This window comes from Euleptes europaea, chromosome 19 (assembly GCF_029931775.1).
Source record: "Euleptes europaea isolate rEulEur1 chromosome 19, rEulEur1.hap1, whole genome shotgun sequence".
Taxonomy (NCBI): domain Eukaryota; kingdom Metazoa; phylum Chordata; class Lepidosauria; order Squamata; family Sphaerodactylidae; genus Euleptes; species Euleptes europaea.
This window is the reverse complement of record NC_079330.1, coordinates 29,261,408-29,281,318: the sequence shown is the minus strand read 5'-3', so window position 1 is coordinate 29,281,318 and position 19,911 is coordinate 29,261,408. Positions and strand designations below refer to the sequence as shown.

General features: G+C 44.3%; 1 protein-coding gene across 1 annotated transcript in view; it reads right to left on the bottom strand.

The window, feature by feature from the left end:
- The window catches only part of GDPD1 (glycerophosphodiester phosphodiesterase domain containing 1), a 48,615-nt gene extending 28,946 nt beyond the window's left edge, over positions 1–19,669 (bottom strand). Inside the window, exon 1 of the mRNA XM_056865283.1 lies at positions 19,529–19,669. Within this exon, the coding sequence (XP_056721261.1) occupies positions 19,529–19,664 (136 nt within the window). The 5' untranslated portion in view covers positions 19,665–19,669. The remainder of the gene's footprint in view (positions 1–19,528) is intronic.
- Between the last annotated feature and the right edge of the window lie 242 nt (positions 19,670–19,911).

The window sequence follows — 19,911 nt, the reverse complement described above, 5'->3', positions numbered from 1 at the left end:
TTTGGATAAGGGAGCATCCCCAGAGACTTGGTCACATGCATTTATATCGTTGATACCTAAGGAAGGAAGGGATCCAGAAAAAACTTCAAATTATAGACCTATCTCGCTGTTAAATGTGGATTATAAGATTTATGCTTCGGTCTTATCGAATAGGATAAAGCATTTTATTAAGGACCTTGTACATGAAGACCAAGCAGGTTTTGTTCCAGGAAGGCAAATTAAAGATAATATAAGAGTTTTATTAGATTCATTGGAATATTATGACCAGAATATTCAACAAACGGTGGCCTTTGTATTTTTGGATGCAGAGAAAGCCTTTGATATGGGACTTTATGAAAAAGATATTGGAAAAATTAAATTTTGGAGACCGTTTCTTGAGAGGTATATCGGCCATATATACATCCCAACAGGCAAAAATTCTGGTGAATGAATCGATGTCCGACAACTGCGCAATCAAGAAAGGAACCAGACAAGGATGTCCTCTGTCTCCATTATTATTTTTGTTGGTGTTGGAATCACTATGCTGTAAGCTAAGGAGTATGGAGGACATTCGCGGATTAAAAATTAAAAAACATGAATTCAAATTGAGAGCATTCGCGGATGATCTTCTGTTAATCTTGGAGAATCCAACACAATCAATGAAGATACTGTTGGAAACTTTGGACGATTTTGGAAATGTATCGGGATTTAAAGTTAACCAAGAAAAAACAAAGACAATATTTAAGAATTTATCAGAAACAGAACAACAGGAATTTATATCATACACAGGTTGGGAGAAGGCTAATAAGATCAAATATTTGGGAATCTGGATCTCTGCAAAGAATAAAGACTTGATAACCAATAACTATCTTAAACTATGGGACAAAATAAAAACTGATATGATCATTTGGTCAAATAAAAAATTGTCACTTTTGGGACGTATATCAACAATCCAAATGAACATTTTACCAAGGATGCTTTTCTTATTCCAAAATTTGCCTATAATATCACATGTTAAATACTTTGATACCTGGAGGAAAGACGTATCAAATTTCATCTGGCAAGGGAAAAAACCGAGGATTGCTTATAAACATCTGGACTCTAAAGTTAGAGGAGGTTTAGCACTACCTAACTTTCAACTTTATGCTGAAGCGGCCGCTTTAGTATGGCTAAAGGACTGGATGAACTTATCCAATTCGCGTTTGTTAGATCTTGAAGGTTTTAACAATATAAGTGGATGGCATGGCTATTTATGGTATGGTAAAATTAAGATACAAGCATCATTTCGTAACCATATAATCAGGTCCTCCTTATTTCATATATGGATGAGATATAAACATATTCTTGAACCAGTAACACCGATGTGGATATCACCTCAAGAAATGTTGACATTACGCCCACTTAGATTGGACAAATTTATTACCTACCAAGAGTTAATTAACTGGGAAGGAAAGAAAAGCTCACTAAAAGACTTTCAGTTACTTAAAGACGATTTACAATGGCTTCAATATCATCAAATTAAATCAGTATTTACACAAGATATGAAGAATGGATTCTCTAAAGAAAAATCATCTTTTCACAGGATGCTATTAGATAATAATACTCAACTGATTTCTAAAATGTATAATCTTCTTTTAACAATTTATTGTGAGCAGGAAATAATCAAACCAACAATGATTAATTGGGCTTCAACTGTGGGACATGATATTGCCCTAAACAAATGGGAAAGACTATGGGCGAAAGACCTGAAAGGAATAAATGCGCAGTCAATTCGAGAAAATATCTATAAAATGATGTATAGATGGCATTTAACGCCTAAGAAGATTGCAAAGATCTACAAAGTGACATCCCCTAAATGTTGGAAATGTAATAAAGAAGTTGGTTCTTTTTATCATATGTGGTGGACTTGTGACAAAGCTAAGGATTTTTGGGATATGATTTATAACGAATTAAGACTAATAGTACAAAAAAACATACCCAAAACACCAGAAATGATGCTATTAAGTATGATACCTGATGATTTGTTAAAACACAGGACTTTTTTGATTTACGCGACTACAGTTGCAAGACTGCTTTATGCAGCAAAATGGAAAGGGGCAGACACTCCTGGGGAAAAAGACTGGACTATGAAAATGTTTGAACTGGTGGAAATGGCAAAACTTACAGCTATTTTAAATCAAAAAGACAATGTTCAATTGATGGGGGAATGGGAGGCGTGGATGAAATATTGTGAATATGAACTAGGACTGGGGAAAATGGAAGAATACCTTTTAATCTGATCTAGATGACATTGTTAACATAAAGAAACGTAATCAATTATATTGATAGTATAATGTGATTGAAACCTAATTGAGATATAAGAATAATTAAGATCAGACCATATCACGATGGGATAGAATACTTTATTAAGAGGCGGACGGAGGTGATGGGGAAGTCAATAAATTTTCCTTTATTTTTTATTTTTATTTAGTACTTAAACAATTATAACAACATTACCTGTGATTTAGTTTTTAATACTACGTATATTGTTATTTGTTAACATGGAACATTTATATTATAAAAACCAATAAAAAAATTTCAAAAAAAAAGAAAGTCTCAGTCAAAATATGGAGGCTAGCAGAATACTGAGTTAAATTTTGTAACAATGAAAACCCTGAACTCGTCAATAGTGTTTATCATCATATACATTACAGCATATTCATTATGGACAAATAAGTCCCATTTAAATAATAAATATGATCTTGAATACAGTTGCATCTAGAATACACACAGGAATCACTCTCTAATACTGTAGATTTTAATGTAAGACAATCTTCAGCCTATAGCCTTCTACACTGCACATGTTTATTGAATGTATAGTTTCATTGTCCTAAACTACCTATAGTTCATAAAGGAGAATTGCTTCAGTTCTGATGATAGCTACAGTCACAGTCCGAAGTAGAGATTATGAAATAGGATACTTGCCGGCAGACCTGTCATTGTTGTGGTTTTGTGTTATAGTACACTTTTTGTTTTTGTTACACTTTTTGTTTTTGTTCCTGCTCATTTTATTGAGACTGCAATACATGTTTCACAATTTCCTTGTACTTTTGTTACCACGATTTTGTATAATTTTGTAGTAGCTACAAGTTGTTAGATAAACACCTTTCAACCTCTGCTGCGCAGCATTTTTTTTATACCTTAACACCCAAACACACCACTAGACTTATTTTGACTACCGTATTCGAGACTGTTTGTTCAAATAACAGAAGAAGAGTTTGTTTTTATATGCTTTCTCTGCCACTTAAGGAAGAATCAAACCGGCTTACAACCACCTCCCCTTCCCCACAACAGACACCTGTACACTCTTGTTTACTACAAAATTGCTTTCTGTTTTCACTTACTACACACACATGAGACACACACAAGAAGCTGCCTTATACTGAATCAGACCCTTGGTCCATCAAAGTCAGTATTGTCTACTCAGACCAGCAGCGGCTCTCCAGGGTCTCAGGTGGAGGTCTTTCACATAACCTACTTGCCTGGTCCCTTTAACTGGAGATGCCAGGGATTGAACCCGGGACCTCCTGCATGCCAAGCAGATGCTCTACTTCTGAGCCACAGCCCCTTTCAGATGGCAAACACTCAGATAGATGTTCTAAGGTCGCACCCAGACCTGCTCAAGGCAAGGGAGGCAGTGGCCTGCCCCACCGGAGGCTGTGCCTTGCTCACGTGAGTCCTACGCGAGGCAAGGCAATGGAGGGCTTGTGAGCCCCTGGCTCACAACCCACCCAAGGTGCAGGAAGTGCCACCCAGCCAACTTGTTAGGCAAGCTGCCCCTTCCTTCCCCCTTTTGGGAGGGTGAAGCAGGGTCAGGCAGACCACTCTTTCTCACTCTCCTTCCTTTGGGTTGGAGTGGGTGGGGCCAGAGTGCATGAGGGGAGAAGCCACAATAATCTTCAAAGATGACTCAAGTTTTGTTGGTTTTTGCTGCAGTGGGGCTACTTCAGTTACTTAATTACTGCACCAATCCATAGTATTAATATGGTTGCGAGCCACATAAGGAATCATATTAACACATACAATCCTATCAGAATGTGCCTGCAAAATGACTCAGCTTCACATTTGAGTTTACAATGCCTCGTGTTTTCCCATGCCTACAGAGGAAAACAGGACGGCTGGTACCATGCAACTCAAAACTGAAGAACTTAAACTAAACAGATTGGCTAAATCTTTAGAACGATAAGCTTAAGCTTCTGTGTGACGCAACTTTAGAACATTTCAGATCCCCATTCATATTTTGCCCTTTGCAGGCAGGAGGGGAAAAAGTTCTCGCTTTCATAAGCATTCAGGGTCTTGTAGCAGGTTACTTCTGACATTAAAAATTGCTTGCCTTGATAGGCCTAAAAGAAATAATACCACTGGTTGTACCTAGCTCAAACCAGTCCAATACATCATCAATGATTTATACATCCCATCCTGGATAATATTGTTTTTCTTTTCACAGGCCTTTGGCAGTAGGCCTTTCCCTGCTTACCGACAGATCATAACCTAAAACTGCTTCTTGCCAACAACAATGGGCCACCTAACAGAGACACAAACCCAGGGACCAAAATAGCAAATCTGTTCCCATATACACTTTGCCAATACTATTACAGGGCCCCAAGATGTCAGCTACATCCTCTGGGACTCACTCACTTTCCTGCCCTCCAATGCAATACCATGCGTCAACAATGTCTTCCTCTCTACATAGGACAAACAGGTCAGTTCCTATGCAAAAAATAAATGGACACAAATCTGACATTCAGAATCACAGCATTTAAGACATAGTGGGAGAATATTTCAATCTCACCACACTATTTCTCACCTCACTATCCTTCTAACAAAACAACTCCAAAGGGAGGTTCCAGCATGAAACTATTGAATTAGACCTCATTAGGGGGTTTCACACCATTTCCCCCACACAAAGGTTGAACCAAGAGAAATAAACAGTCTGTTTCTGTCTCTCTCATTTCTTCCAAGCCTACATCACTTTGGTGGTCAGGAATGAAAGTGTTGGAGTAAAGGAAACTGATCCAGATATGATCCAGATCCAAAATGATGGTAAACTCTTGGAAGTGCTTTGTGGGCACAAGCCTTAATCAAGCCCACAGAACCTGTTCAACACTAGAAATTCTAGGCTTAGTCTAATACAAGACGGTTTGTTGTTTTGTTTTTAAAAACTGCACCTTAAAAGGTTGAGAGACACCATTTTAAATCAACTGGCAAATCACCCTGTGTGAGCCAAGCCAGATGTGAGGTTGGGAACTCAGTCAAAAGCAAGCAAAGGAGGGCAGCCTCACAGAACGGTTATCTGCCCCACCGGGGCAAACTTACAGGTACGTTTACCAGTGCTACATTTTCCAGAGAGGAAAAACAGTCGTTCCACAGAGCCATCTCAGGTAAGGAAAAAGCCAAAGTGGGGGGTGGAGGAAATGCTGGGGTCTCTTCCCTGAGGCACCCATGTGCCTGCTTCTAAAAGGGAAAAAGTCTATGGGCTCCATTCATGGAACTATGGTTCTGCCAGGCCTATGGTTGAGGATAGAGACGTTGCTGTGAAGTAGCCGGCCTCCCTCCTTCCCATTCCCTTCACTTTTCCTCTCTCCTTTCCCCCCCTTTTTTCCCTCCCCCATTCTCTGTCTCCGTCCTCTGGACTGATTAAACCTTGCATTTGTCTAGTGGTCTCCCCTATCCACCATCACCATATTGGTAATACTCCTCCCTATGGAATAGGATGTAGTTTAGGGCACCATCTTGCACTCTACTGTATTATACATTTTTTGTCATTTCCAAGGCAAAAGACGTTTGGAGGTGGTTTGCCATTGTCTGCCTCTGTGTCACACTTCTGGTATTCCTTGGAGGTCTCCCATCCAAATACTTGCCAGGGTCGAGGATGAGAGTGTGTAACTGGCCCAAGGTCACCCAGCACGTTTCCATGGCAGAGTGGGGATTCAAACCTGGCTATCCCAGATCCTAGTCCAACACCTTAACCACCACATCGGCTCTCACCATACTAGATTAGGATAGGATATTGTTTTAACTGTATGTTTTAAACGTATCTATTGACTGATTGTCTTATTATGTTGAAAGCCACCCTGAGCCCAAAAACAAACAAACAAATTAATTTAAAAAACTCCCAGTATCACACCTTGATGGTCCTCGAAGATACTGGTTGCATGCAATAGTACAAGAGCCTTATAGTTAAGAACTGGTCAAGGAGAGAAGGGGAAAGATCTTGGTGCTGTAGTGGAGAGCTTGATGGACACGTCTACTCAGTATGTGGCTGTGCTGAAAACGACAAATTTCATGCTGGGAAACGAGACTGAAAATAAAATGACCAATATTGTAATGCTCTTGTATAGATCTGTACCAAGCCTTCATTTGGAGTACTGGGGACAAATCTGGCTGTTGTATCCCAAAAGAAGTATTGCAGAGCTAGGAAACATATAGAAAATGGCAACCAAGATGATTAAGGGGTCAGAACACCTTTCCTACTAGTAAAGATCAAACAGTCTGGGGGTCTTTCATTTAGAGGGGAATATGAATATGATTTATATTATGGGGAATATTAATATGATTTATAAAATTAAGCATAGGCAGAGCAAGTGGATACAGAGGATTCCTCCCCCAACCCATAATACTAGATCTTGGGGGGGGGGGACTCAAGTTGATGGGCAAAAAATTCAGGATGAACAAAAGTAGGTACTTCATGGCCTGTAACATTTATTCAAACTGGCAGCGGCTCTCCAGGGTCTCAGGGAGAAGTCGTACCATTCTATGCTTTTAGTTGGTGATGCCAAGGATGTAATCTGGGACCTTGTGTGTGCAGCTGCACTACCATGGCCCCCACAGTGATGATGGCCATGAAGGCCAGGGAGGGGGCCATGGCTCAGTGGCAGAGCATCTGCTTGGCATGCAGAAGGTCCCAAGTTCAATCCCCAGCATCTCCAGTTAAAGGGACTAGGCAAGTAGGTGATGTGAAAGACCCCTGCCTGAGACCCTGGAGAGCCGCTGCTGGTCTGAGTAGACTTTGATGGACCAAGGGTCTGATTCAGTATAAGGCAGCTTCATGTGTTCATTTGCCACTATCACACATGCCTTCAAAAGGGGATTAGCCATTCATGGAGAATGACTCCATCAATGGCTACCAGCCAAGAGCACTAAAGGGAACCTCCACATCTAGAGGCACTAATCCTCTGAATATCAGTCTTAGGAGGCAATGTCCGGGAAGATCTTGGCTTCTTTTCTCTGATTCAGGGCTCCCCAACATGGTGCCTGTGGGCACCATAGTGCCCGCCTAGCTTTTCAGAAAGTGGGCAGGGCCATTGTAAGGCAAGGCTTGTAATGGCTGCCCTCTTACAAATGACAAGGTTTTCCATGGCTGCAATAGCAGCCGCAGCAGCTGGAGGATCAAGAGGACTGGTAAGCACATAGGATTGTGGTTCCGTTTCCCCTTCAAACTTTCTCTTTATTCCCCTTTCTCTTTTTGCTTCCTTCTCAGGCTTTCCTTCATTTATTTTTATTCCTCTTGAGCAATTCATTTGCAAAGTGAGGAGGGAGGCATTGTGCTTGGTTCTGTCTCTTGTGGAAGCCACTTTGGGGTGGCACTCACCACCCCCTTTCAAAAGTCCAAAGGTGTCCACAGGTTCTAATAGTTGGCTATCCAAGGCAACTGGCAATGCGCTGTGTGAAACAAATGCTGGTCTGGATGGGCTCTTCTTACATTCTTATGAAGGCAAGCTGTGTGGGGTTTTTGTTTGTTTGTTTGTTTTTGTTTCTTGGCAAACTGATAATCAGAGCCAGCACTCTGGCAGCAAGGAAGGCAGACTATAAAGTAAATAAATAAATAAGGTTGGTAGGTGTGGATGCTTAATGGCCTCCGTACAAACTGCTCCCCAAAAGAGGAGTTTGATTTTCGGCATCTGAAAACAGGTAATCTAACAGCTGCAGTTTTGCCCTCCTCATCCTCCCCACAGTCTAGAACCTCTTCTTCTTTACATCTACTCTAGAGTCAGCGGCCTGCGCAGCAGAGAAACCCCATCTGTACATCCATCCTATCAGGGATAAACGGAGGGTTCTGGCATAGCGTTCCAGGAGGCTCAGTTACATATCTTCAAGAACAAGCTGTTTCCAAACTCCATCTGATACACCATTGTCCACAAATAATAGATGAGGATCTTCTGTGTAAGGCTTGCAAATTGAGACAGGGCTTTAAGAACTCAGAGAGCTGAAGTTTGACACTCAAGCAGCAGTTTGATTGCTGCATTAGATGGACGCAGCACACAAGAAGGTCTTTATACTGCAGGTAACAATACGACTACAGGCCAGAAAAACACTCAAAAAGGCACACCACAGTCATCAGAAAGAGCCTTGGCTACTTACCGTGAAGGCTTCTTCTGCTCAGAGGGACGAAGGGCATCTTCATTATGGGTGTTTCCTTTTCCTCTTATCTCGGGAGGCAGGAACCAAATATTTAAATTTTTCTGACCTCTGAGGGTAAACGCCCCCTTGTGATCAGTTAAAGACTTTCCGAGCCTTATATATTTAAGATAGACTGAAGAAACATGTTAGTTATAATTCTATACAAGAAATAAGTTCCTAATAAACATTAACGATGAACCTTTAGGATAACTATAAGTCATGAACCAACAAACAGCGTTTAACTTGAATTGAATGTCAACTGGAAGTTAGATGTAACCATGATTACCTGTAATTTTATTTTATTTGTTTTATTTATATTTTACTGACGTCTGGGCGGGCAAGATGCCCTTCGTCCCTCTGAGCAGAAGAAGCCTTCACGGTAAGTAGCCAAGGCTCTTTCTCGCTCAGAGGGAGAAGGGCATCTTCATTATGGGACATACAAGAGCTGTCCCCCGCCCTTGGGAGGGTTAGACGTCCTGAAGTATACTTTGCAGTACTCGTCTGCCTAAGGCGGCATCTGCTGACAAGTATAGATCTAATTTGTAGTGTCTCACAAATGTGGACACCGAGGACCAAGTTGCAGCCTTACATATCTCTTCCATAAAGCACGGCAGTCGAAGGCTGCTGAAGTAGCCGCACTTCTTCCCAAGTGGGCAGTAACGCCCGCAGGAGCAGGTAGGTTACTTATTCTATAAGCCTGTGTTATGTATAAGGTGATGGTCCTACTAATGGATGCCTTGGACATATGCTTGCCCTTGTCAGGTGGTGAGATATGAACGAATAAGGAGTCAGAGTTCCTAATAATTTTAGTAAGATAAATGTAATAAATGTAAGATAATGCCCTTCTTAGATCTAGCTAGTGCCAGGCCTTCTCCTTAGGATTCTTGGGGTTAGTGCAGAAGATGTAAGCACTATGTCCTGCTCCCTGTGAAACTTGCAGCTACATTTTGTCCTATCTCAGTGATTGGTTCGAATGGTAGTTGTGTGAGTGCTGTCAAAGCTGTGTGCAGGCTCTAGTTGTGAACCTGTGTCTAACAGGAGGAGCTAAATAACTGACGCCCCTTAAAAAGGCTTTTATGTGATGGTGTTTGGTTAAGCGGTATCCAGATACCTTGGGTACTATGGTAGCTATAGATGCCAGTTGCCTTTGTAGAGTGCAGGTAGCTAGCCCTAAGCTCTGTCCCTCCTGATGGCTTCCTTGTTGTCAATATGGTAGTGACGGCCACCGGGCTATAACCTAGGGCTATAAGTCATCTCCTTTCAGTGCCCATGCGGTCAGTTTGTACCACCCTGGATTGGGATGGCATATTGGGTCTTGTAGAGGGAGATCTTGTCTGTCGGGAAGTCTCCAATGGTTCTGTATGGACATCTGAATTATAGATGGGAACCACGGTCGTCGCAGCCAATATGGAGCTATGAATCTGACTGATGCTTTTTGAAGTCGTACCTTTCTCAATACCCTTGGAGGGAGGGGGGGAACCCGTACAGTAGGTCGTGTGGCCCTGGTGACATTAAGAGGTCCATTTGTTCCGCCCCCTGTTGACGGTACATGGAATAGTACCTTGGCAGCTGGTGGATGATGCTGGATGCAAACAGATGAATCTGTGGCGTGCCGAATCTCTGAGTAATAAGTTGAAAGACCTCTGGATGTAGAGACCATTCTGCCTCGCTGATGTCCTGTCTGCTGAGCCAGTCTGCTTGTATGTTGACTGTGCCCTGAATATGTTCTGCTGATTTTGATGAGAGGTTGGACTCGGCCCAAGGAAAAATGTAGTCGCTTCTGAGGATCGTCCTGATTTCTAGGGCACTGATGTGAAGATTCTGTTCTTGATAGTCCATGTTGCTTGAGCCATTGTCCCTTGAGTGTGGCTTCCCAACCTGATAGACACGCGTCCGTGAAGATTTGAATTGGTGTTGGACGAAGATACCAACTTCCTTTCGTCAAATTCTGAGACTGAAACCATCATACTAGTCTTGATCTGACTTCATCGGTCAGGATGAGATTTCTGTCACTTCTTCCTTGGTATGTCTCTTTGGTACGGCCTCAAGAACCATTGAAGAGGTCTTGCTCGTAAGCGTGCCCCTTGAACCGCGGGAATGCATGCAGACATGTGACTCTTCAGTTTGGTCAGGGACATTAGAGAAGGCGACTGGGAATTAATCGCTTTCTTTGCTAGAGATGAAATGTTGTGGATTTTTGTCCACTGGAAGGTATAAGGAGTTTGTCAGTGTGTCTATGTCCATCCCCCATCTCTCTCAATCGTTGGGATGGAACTAAGTGGGTCTTTCTGAAGTTGATTATGACCCGTGTTCTGTTAACCTCTTCAGAACTCTCTCTGAATGATCTATGCTCTGCTAGTTTGAGCTTGCGCAAATCAGAATGTTGTCTGAGAAGGGTGCATTCTCACGCCCTCCTCGCGCAGAGATGTGACTGGTGTGTCCAGAACTTTGGTGAATACTCGAGGAGGGGCGATGATAACCCGAATCGTAAGGCCCTGAATTGGAAGAGGTGTCCCTTGTACGGGAACCGAAGGAAACAACAATGTGCCGGGTGTATTAGAATGTAAGAAAATGCTTTTCCCTGAGGACCTGTGTGACTGACTTTAGTGTCTCCATCCTGAAGCGCTTTAATGGGATAATCTGTTCAGAAACTTGAGGTCTAGGATGGCTTTCCATCCGCCGCCTTTGTTGGGAACAGTAAAGAATACTGAATAGACTCCCAATGTATGCTCTAATGGTGAGACTGGCTCCATCGCCTTGATGTCTAAGAGGCCTCTGAAATTCTATGGATTTTTTTTTTTGGGGGGGGGGGGAATGTTGGAGATATTACTAGTCGATGTGAAGGAGTGTAAGAAAAACTCTATCTGATAGCCTTGTGAGATAATGTTTGTGACCCAGAGGCCTGGTTGGGAGGTGACCACTGACGGTGTAATAGGCTGAGCCTGCCTTCCACTGACTGGTGGCTGGCGTCACTGTTTGGTTGGGCGGTAGGGTTTATCCCCTTTATTGCCCTGGAAGGTGGAGGATTTTGGAGATTTATTGAATCGTCCTCCTTTACTAAAGGAGCTGCGATTCTGGTTCCGGTGGTTTCTAGGTTGATCAGGTCTGTATCTTTGAAGTATGTGGTATGCACGAAAGGACAAAGAGGGAGTGATCCCTTGGATTCCTTGCGTAGAAACTTGTCTTTGGTCTCCACTGATATGGGGACCAAATTGTCTCCAAGCAAGGTCTTTCCCTGATACAGGAAGCCCATAATAACCAATTTTGATCTATATACTCCGCTTGCCAGGGGCGTACCCAGAGAGCCTTTCTGGCAGCTGAGGCTGTGGCTAGCGTTCTAGCTGCATATGACATGTTATCTAAGGAGGAATCAGCTAGAAAGAATACCACTCTCGAAAACATGGATGACATGGTATCTAAGGTAGAATCAGCTGGAAGGATACCACTCTCAAAAAAAAAAAAAAAAAAAAAAAAAACATGGATGCCCTTCTGGCATCTGATGCTGCGGCTAGTGTCCTAGCTGCATATGGCATGGTATCGAAGTTCGAATCAGTTAGAAAGAATACCACTCTCAAAAAACATGGGTACTCCTGTAAAGGCGTTTCTTTCTTCCTGTGGAAAAAGTTGATATAACTTCCTAGTCCAAATTATTGCCGCTCTGTATACTAGGGTAGATGTGATAGAAGCGCTTGATAGTGAGTGCCAAGGCCTCTGAGCATTTATGCCTGCTAACTCTGCCTTCCTATCTGTAGGGTCCCTAATCATGGCAAGGCCATGTAACAAGGTTGAGGGAGTGAAGGCAGTGACAGGTGATTCTACTGAAGGCACTTTTAGAATTTTAGAAGCACCGATAAACCAAATATAAAGGGTTCCTAGAGGCTGTGGAGCATTGTATGGGTGCCATTGGTTTCTCCCGCTCTGCTTTCAACAGAGTTAGAAATAATCAAGCGCTGGCACAAACCTATCTGGAGTCTTTTCTCCCACTCTGAGTCCTCTGAGAGATCAAGAGTAGCTAGGTTTTTATGCCAATGCAGAAGGAAATCTTCTGCGTTAAATACTATAGACAGTCTGGGTACCAATTGGCATTTTTGTGACCATGAATTAGCTTTCAGCGCTGCTTAGGCTGGCCAGCACGTACTCTCTTGGTACTACTTGGACTGGTGATTGGCTCACCAGGATCTCAGGCAGAGGTCTTCCACATCACCTACTACCAGAATTGGCCCTCTGCATGCCAATCCGACGCTCTGCCACTGAGCCACAGCCTTTGGCTGATATTCTGCCCTTTTAGCAATCAGATTACTGTTTGTGGTGCTGGAGGGTGTGATCCCTACGATCCCTGTATGGATGGGGCAGGATAAGGAGGTTGTACTGCCCTTAAGCCATCTGAGAAGGCGTTTTTAATCAGGGCGGAGAGCTCTGCTCTTACAGGAGTAAAACAGGCTGCATCTATGGGGGGGGCGAAGTCACCTTACCGGCAGTCGATGTCTCCGTTGATGCTTCCCGTCCTTGAATAATAATAGGCGAGCCGCCTGAGGACGGAGCATTGCGAGGCAAAAAGGCGAGCCGCCAGCCTCCTTCATTTTCCCCGTTTGTGCAGTGTGGGAGAAGTGGCTATAGCCGCTGTGTTCTCCTGGCTGCTTCCCGCTGCTTCCCGTCCTTGAATAACAATAGGCGAGCCGCCTAAGGACGGAGCACGGCGGGCGAGGCAAAAAGGCGAGCCGCCAGCCTCCTTCATTTCCCCCGTTCATGCTGTGTGGGAGGAGCGGCTACCGCCGCTGTTTTCTCCCGGCCGCTTTCTGTTGCGATCTGGCAGTCGCGTCTTTCAGGCGCGGCAGAGCAGCGTGCGTTTTGCAGCAGGCATTTGGCGCGCTTGTTAGCGGTCGAGCCAAGCCGTTTGTACTTGCCTGCGCCGTTCTTGCCGCTTTTGCCTTTCCCTTTTGAGTTTTGGTCCTCAGGTCACCAGAGTGACTGTCCGAGGGTTCATCTAATTGTAGTGGTAAGGCCACTAGCAGGCTAGGGTCTAAATTGGCAGGCGCTATATAGCTGTCCTGATGCCGATCCGCCAATTTTTTTTTTTTTTTTTTTTTTTTGGCGGGAAAAGACCCTTCTGAGGAGAATAGGCAGAAAATTAAGACAGTAAATAGAATTGAGTAGTAGATTAGTTAGGTTAAGTTTAGGTTTGTTAAAATAAGAATATTTTTAGGTCTAATAAGTAAGGTTAAGGTTTCTCTATTATTTCTGTAGCAGAGAGCTGCTAGAAGGCTGCTCTCCCGTTCAAGGCAGGAAATAGAACTGGGTCACAAGGGGGCGTTTACCCTCAGAGGTCAGAAAAATTTAAATATTTGGTTCCTGCCTCCCGAGATAAGAGGAAAAGGAAACACCCATAATGAAGATGCCCTTCTCCCTCTGAGCGAGAAGAGAGCATTTACTAGTGCAAATAAGTCCTACATGTCCAAGAAACATGGTCCTTCTCCAGAATACTCTAACTGAAATAACAGAAGACAACAGCGAAGGGAGAAAATACAGTTTAACCAAGGGGCAGAGTAGATGGAGGAGGGTTGTCTGGCCTTGGCCGGGGAGTGAGGGGGGATACAAAGCGAAATAAATAAATAAAATAGGTTCTGCTGTTTATAACCAGTAAATGCACTAGATGCTGTAAAGAACAAGGGATTTTTAAGGGAGGACTAACACAGTAGGTTCCAGGTACTTTGCACATTGGGAGAGGCAGCGAAAAAGGAAGTACAAAGAAGAGTTGGTTTTTATATGCTGACTTTCTCTCCCACTTGGAAGAATCAAACCAGCTTACAATGACCTTCCCTTCCCCTCCCCACAACATACACCCTATCAGGTAAGTGGGGCTGAGAGAGCTGTGACTAGCTCAAGGTCACCCAGCTGGCTTCATGTGTAGGAAACAAATCCGGTTCACCAGATTAGCGTCCGCTGCTCATGCAGAGGAGTGGGGAATAAAGCCCGGTTCTCCAGATCAGAGTCCACTGCTCCAAACCACAGCTCTTAACCACTACACACTGGTGATTAAGAACAGAGCAGGAATAACCCCAGTAAGCCATTCATCCAGGAGCCTAAACATTCGGTGACAGCCAAATAATTCTGGTATTTATTACCATTGCACAGGGCTATTAGCTTTGTTTCGAACATGATTCTGGCCCTAGAATATGTTGTGGGGGCTCTGGTCTTATTTGACTGGCCAACTCCAGAAGCTGGGACACTGCTGATCTGCTGTGTGACATTTGTGCTACTGGTTAGTGGGGTTCCAGTCCCCCAAGCTGCTTAACATCTACATGAAACCAATGGGGGAGATCATCAACAGATTTGGGAATAAGGTGCAACCAGTATGGGAATGAGGAAGCTAAAAAGGCAAATGCACTATGCAATAGCTAAAAAGGCAAATGCGATCTTGGGCTAATCAACAGAAATATAATGTCCAGATCATGTGAAGTGATGGTCTCGCTTTACTCTGCTCTGGTTAGACCTCACCTAGAGTACTGTGTTCAGTTTTGGGCGCCACAATTTAAGAATGATGTAGACAAGCTGAAACGTGTCCAGAGGAGGGCAACAAAGATGGTGAGGACCAAGTCCTATGAGGAAAGGTTGAAGGAGCTGGGTATGTTTAGCTTGAAGAGGAGAAGACTGAGAGGGGATAGGATAACCATCTTCAAGTACTTGAAGAGCTGTCATATAGAGGAGGGCGCCGAGTTGTTTTCTGTTGCCCCAGAAGGTCGGATCAGAACCAATGGGTTGAAATTAAATCAAAAGAGTTTCTGTCTAGACATTAGGAAGAATTTTCTAACAGTTAGAGCGGTTCCACAGTGGAACAGACTTCCACAGGAGGTGGTAAACTCCTTCCCTGGAGGTTTTTAAGCAGAGGCTAGATGGCCATCTGTCAGCAATGCTGATTCTATGACCTTAAACAGATGATGAGAAGAAGGACATCTTGGCATGGAGTAGGGGTCACTGGGGGTGTAGGGGGGAAGTAGTTGTGAATTTCCTGCATTGTGCAGGGGGTTGGACTAGATGACCCTTCCAACCCTATGATTCTATGACACCCTGCTCTGTTTGTCCTTAATAGGTAAGTCGGGAGGAGCTCTGGAAGTCCTGAACTGGTGCTTGACATAGGAGGGATGAAGGCCAACAAACCAGACGAGTCTGAGGTGGTGTTCATCAGTGACAAAGCCACTTGAGTTCATTTCTGGGAGGTGCTGCTGGATCCTGGGCTATGGCTGGAGGCTCAGGTCTCCTCTGTGGGGCGTAGAGTCTTTTATTAGCATTCACCGATATGCCAGCTACGGCTGTTCCTCACCGATATGCCAGCTATGGCTGTTCCTCAAAAAAACATGATCTCACCACAAGGATCCATGCTTTGGCTACATAAAGGTTACACTATTGTAATGTTGTCTATGTGCAGCTGCCTTTAAAAACAGTCTGGACACCTCAGCTGGTCCAAATGTGGCAGCCAAGCTACTGTCAGGGGTGCGATACAGGGATTGTATCACTCCAGTGCTGACTGGGTATCCATTTGTTTCCATGCACAATTCAAAGTGCTAGTTCTTATCTCTAAAGCCCTAAATGGCGTAGGGCCAGGGTACTTGAAGGACCATCACATTTTCCTGTATTGTCCAGCCTGCCAGTTAAAATCTGCCTCATAAACCCTGCTCTCTGTGCCTCACTCTGCCTTGAGAGGTGAAGCAGCTAGCAATCAGAGGAAGGGCTTTTTCAGTTGCAGCACCTCACCTTCAGAACGCCCTCTCCCATGAAGTTTGCCTGGCACCTACATTATTATCTTTTAGGCTCCAGACCAAAACTATTCTTTTTACCCAGACTTTTAATTAAGGGGTTAACCTTTTAACACCATTTCTACAGTGTGTTTTAGTCTAAAAACTATTATTTGCTTTAAAAATTTATCAATGATCTGTGTTTTTATGCTCTGGCTTGGTTTTTAATGCTGAATTTTTTACACCTTCCACAGTTTGATGTTTTTATCATGCTTTATTTTATAAGCAGCCTTGGCAGGTTCCTTAGAGAGGGGGCATAAATTTTTTTCTAAGTAAACATGAAGCATTTCCTGCCACCCCTGCAGAAGTCAAAAGGGTACCTTCTGAAGGTCTAACTCCCTCTCTCCCTACCTCTTCTGGGAAGGCTCACAATAGGTTTCACGCAAAAGCAGCAGCTCAAATAGGTATTTCACATCATCCAAGCCCACAACTTTGCTATGGCCACAAGTACCCTTGCACACAAAGAGAGAGAAAAGGCAACATCCACTCCTTGGGAACAAAAAAGCTACCACTACAGAATCAATACAGAATTCAAAGTAGGCTTTAACAGCTCAAGACTTCACTGCAGATACTTATATGCACCCATCCATTTATTTAAAACCCTCCTGCTTGTTTGTGAGTCCAATGGATTAGAAGAGTGGCTCAAGTAAATTCCCATAGGGAAGAATGGTCTTAAATGCCATTAATTGATGCAATTACCTAGGAGAGCAATTAATAAGACACACAACCCTAATGAGCAATATCTCACTAAAGAAGTCCATGTGACCTCTTGCAAGGGTGGGTATGATGGACAACCCCTCTAAGGAGAAAACTTGGTAACCACATTTTATACTTTTTGGCACTGTACCAAGAAGCATCTAGGCAGCTCCAAGCGGAGGCTCAGGCAACAGATCTGGGCACAGAGAAAGCTGGCAAGCATCTGAATGATAAAAATGGGTAGGAGGAGGAAACTACTACCCCAATTTATAATGACTTATGGCACATGACTCCAGAAACATGACTTACAGTGCAATCCTATGCAGAGTTACACCAGTCTAAGCCCACTGAAATGAACGGGTTTAGACTGAAGTAACTCGCCTTAGGATTGCATTGTTACACAATTAAGAAAAATGTGCATCTCTGCAAGGTAGGCACAGGGACTGGGGTGGAGAAGGAAACACTCGAGGCATGGGGTTATATAAATGTGTGTGTTTTAAACTACTTCTCAGTCTGCTCCTCACCAAGAGCTTGGGGGCAGGGTTCAACCCTGTTAAAACTATCCTTGAAACAAAATTCAGACTCAAATACAATCATACCCCCAAACCACTATTAGCTTAACCCTGACCCCATGCCCCCATCCAGCCAGACTACTTTTTGTGCAATATCACTGAAGGATACCCTTCTGAAACTTTTTGAAAGCACACAGTTAACAAAGCAGTGGCCAAGCAAAAGGGAGAATGCAAAAGAAAGGGGTGGGGGAGATTCAGAAAGCAAAACAATTTTGCAATCTCTCAGTTTGCTCATTCTCTAAAGCTCCCCCACCTTTTAAAAAACCATTCTATGGCCCTTTTTTGCTGCCCAACTCTCTGCTCCAAAAGGTCAGTTTCAGAAACTGCATTTTTGAAAGATTGTGCACAATCTAAGATCGTTCTGAAATTGCCCTCCCGAAGTAAATGGTTAACATGGGTACAGTGAAAAAGGGGACACCCAAAAAGAAAAAAAAAGATGCACCAAAAAAAAGAGGGAAATGGAAACATTTTAGACATGTATTTTAAAGCCACAGCACTTAGCACTTTAAGTGCCTTCAAATGCTTACAGTAGGGTGGGAAAGACAAGAAGCCACAGTGGTAGCACCAAGAGACCACACAATCTGTTCACACCTGGAGCGGAAGGGGTTGTCACAGAAGCAACACACAGGAGGCGATCTCCATCCTTCTTTGCGGAGAAGGAGACACAGCTTTCAAGGTCAATGCTTGTTAATGGGGAGGGGGAGGAGAAGCAGTCATCATAATTTCTCCTCCCCCATCAACTCCTTGCAAATATGCCACCCAATAAGCGCTTCAGCCCCAGCTTCAGAATCCCAAGAAAAAAGCACCTAATCTGTCATGTCAAACAACTTCCCTCCCCAAGAAGGGAGCCTCCCCCTCTTTACCTCCTGCTCAGACTTCCACTCCATCCCTCTCCCTCTTTTTTTAAATAAAATTTTTACTATTTCAAACAAAACAAACATAACAACACGCGCACAGCATCACAACATCGCATTCATACGTGTGGCTCCTTACCTAAAACATATGTAGAACAAGATCTTTAGCTGCATCCCAATGAGCAAAAAATACTGTATTCTACAACGTTGTATCCCCCCTTATACAAAATTAACCATAGCAGAAAAGAGCCAGAGTCCAGTAGCACCTTAAAGACTAACAAAAATATTTTCTGGCAGGGTATGAGGTTTCGTGAGCCACAGCTCACTTCTTCAGATACTGGTATCTGAAGAAGTGAGCTGTGGCTCACGAAAGCTCATACCCTGCCTGAAAATATTTTTGTTAGTCTTTAAGGTGCTACTGGACTCTGGCTCTTTTCTGAAGAAGTGAGCTGTGGCTCACGAAAGCTCCTACCCTGCCAGAAAATATTTTTGTTAGTCTTTAAGGTGCTGCTGGACTTTTGCTCTTTTCTTCCTACACACTTGACACTGAGAGACACTGTCCTTCAGTGTTCCTCCTCTGAAGATGCCTGCCACAGTTGCTGGCGAAACGTCAGGAAAGAAAATTCCAAGACCACGGTTACACAGCCCGGATAACCTACAAGAACCAAGTGAGCTGTGGCTCACGAAAGCTCACACCCTGCCAGAAAATATTATTGTTAGTCTTTGAGGTGCTACTGGACTCTTGCCCTTTTCTACTACTGCAGACAGACTAACACGGCTGCCCACTGAAAATTAACCATGTGACGCTTCATTTTTAATACTTTGAATTACATCAGCTGCTACTACATCCGCTACTCTAAATTCTACCAAATGACTAATTGTATGTGTATAATATTCTTCACAAAGTAACAAATCGCTGCTTCCCACTCTTCCTAAACTACGGTTGTTAAGCTACTTAATATCTTGGCATAATAACAAAAGCTTCCCTGCCCCCCCCCATCCCATCTCTCTCTCGATCTGGGGACCCCTCCCCAGGAAGACCTCCAACCCCTCCCCCAATTTATGGCTCCCCCACTTTGAATCCTGCTCCTCTGCAGGAGTGGGCCCCTCCCCCCTCCCAGTCCCCCTCCCCCTCCCTTCTCACAGTCCCCCTCCCCCCCCCGCCCGGATAAAAGCCGGGCTTCGTCGCGCCTCTCACCGCCGCGGTGGGAGATGTGCCGGCAACGGAACCGGTGGCGCTTGGGGCGGTGGAGCAAGCCCGGGTACTTGAGCAGGAGCGCCGAGGTGAGGAGGTAGCCGCCCAGCGTGGAGAGGACACAGAGGGCGGTCGACATGGCCCTCCCTCGGAGGATGGCGGGGTGCTGACGGGCCACCGTCCGTCCTCGCTCGCGCTTCGCCGTTCCCGCACTGACGGAGCCGGAGCGCCTCGCACACCCACCCTTCCCAACCGCGCAGGCGCCAAACACAGAGGGCGGGCGGGAGCAGGAGGGCGCGCGGAGAGGGCCGGTCGCGAGCGCGCGCTCGCCTCGCTGATTGGCTGGCGCGCGCTCGCGGGCCGAAGAAGGGGGGGGAATGGGCGCG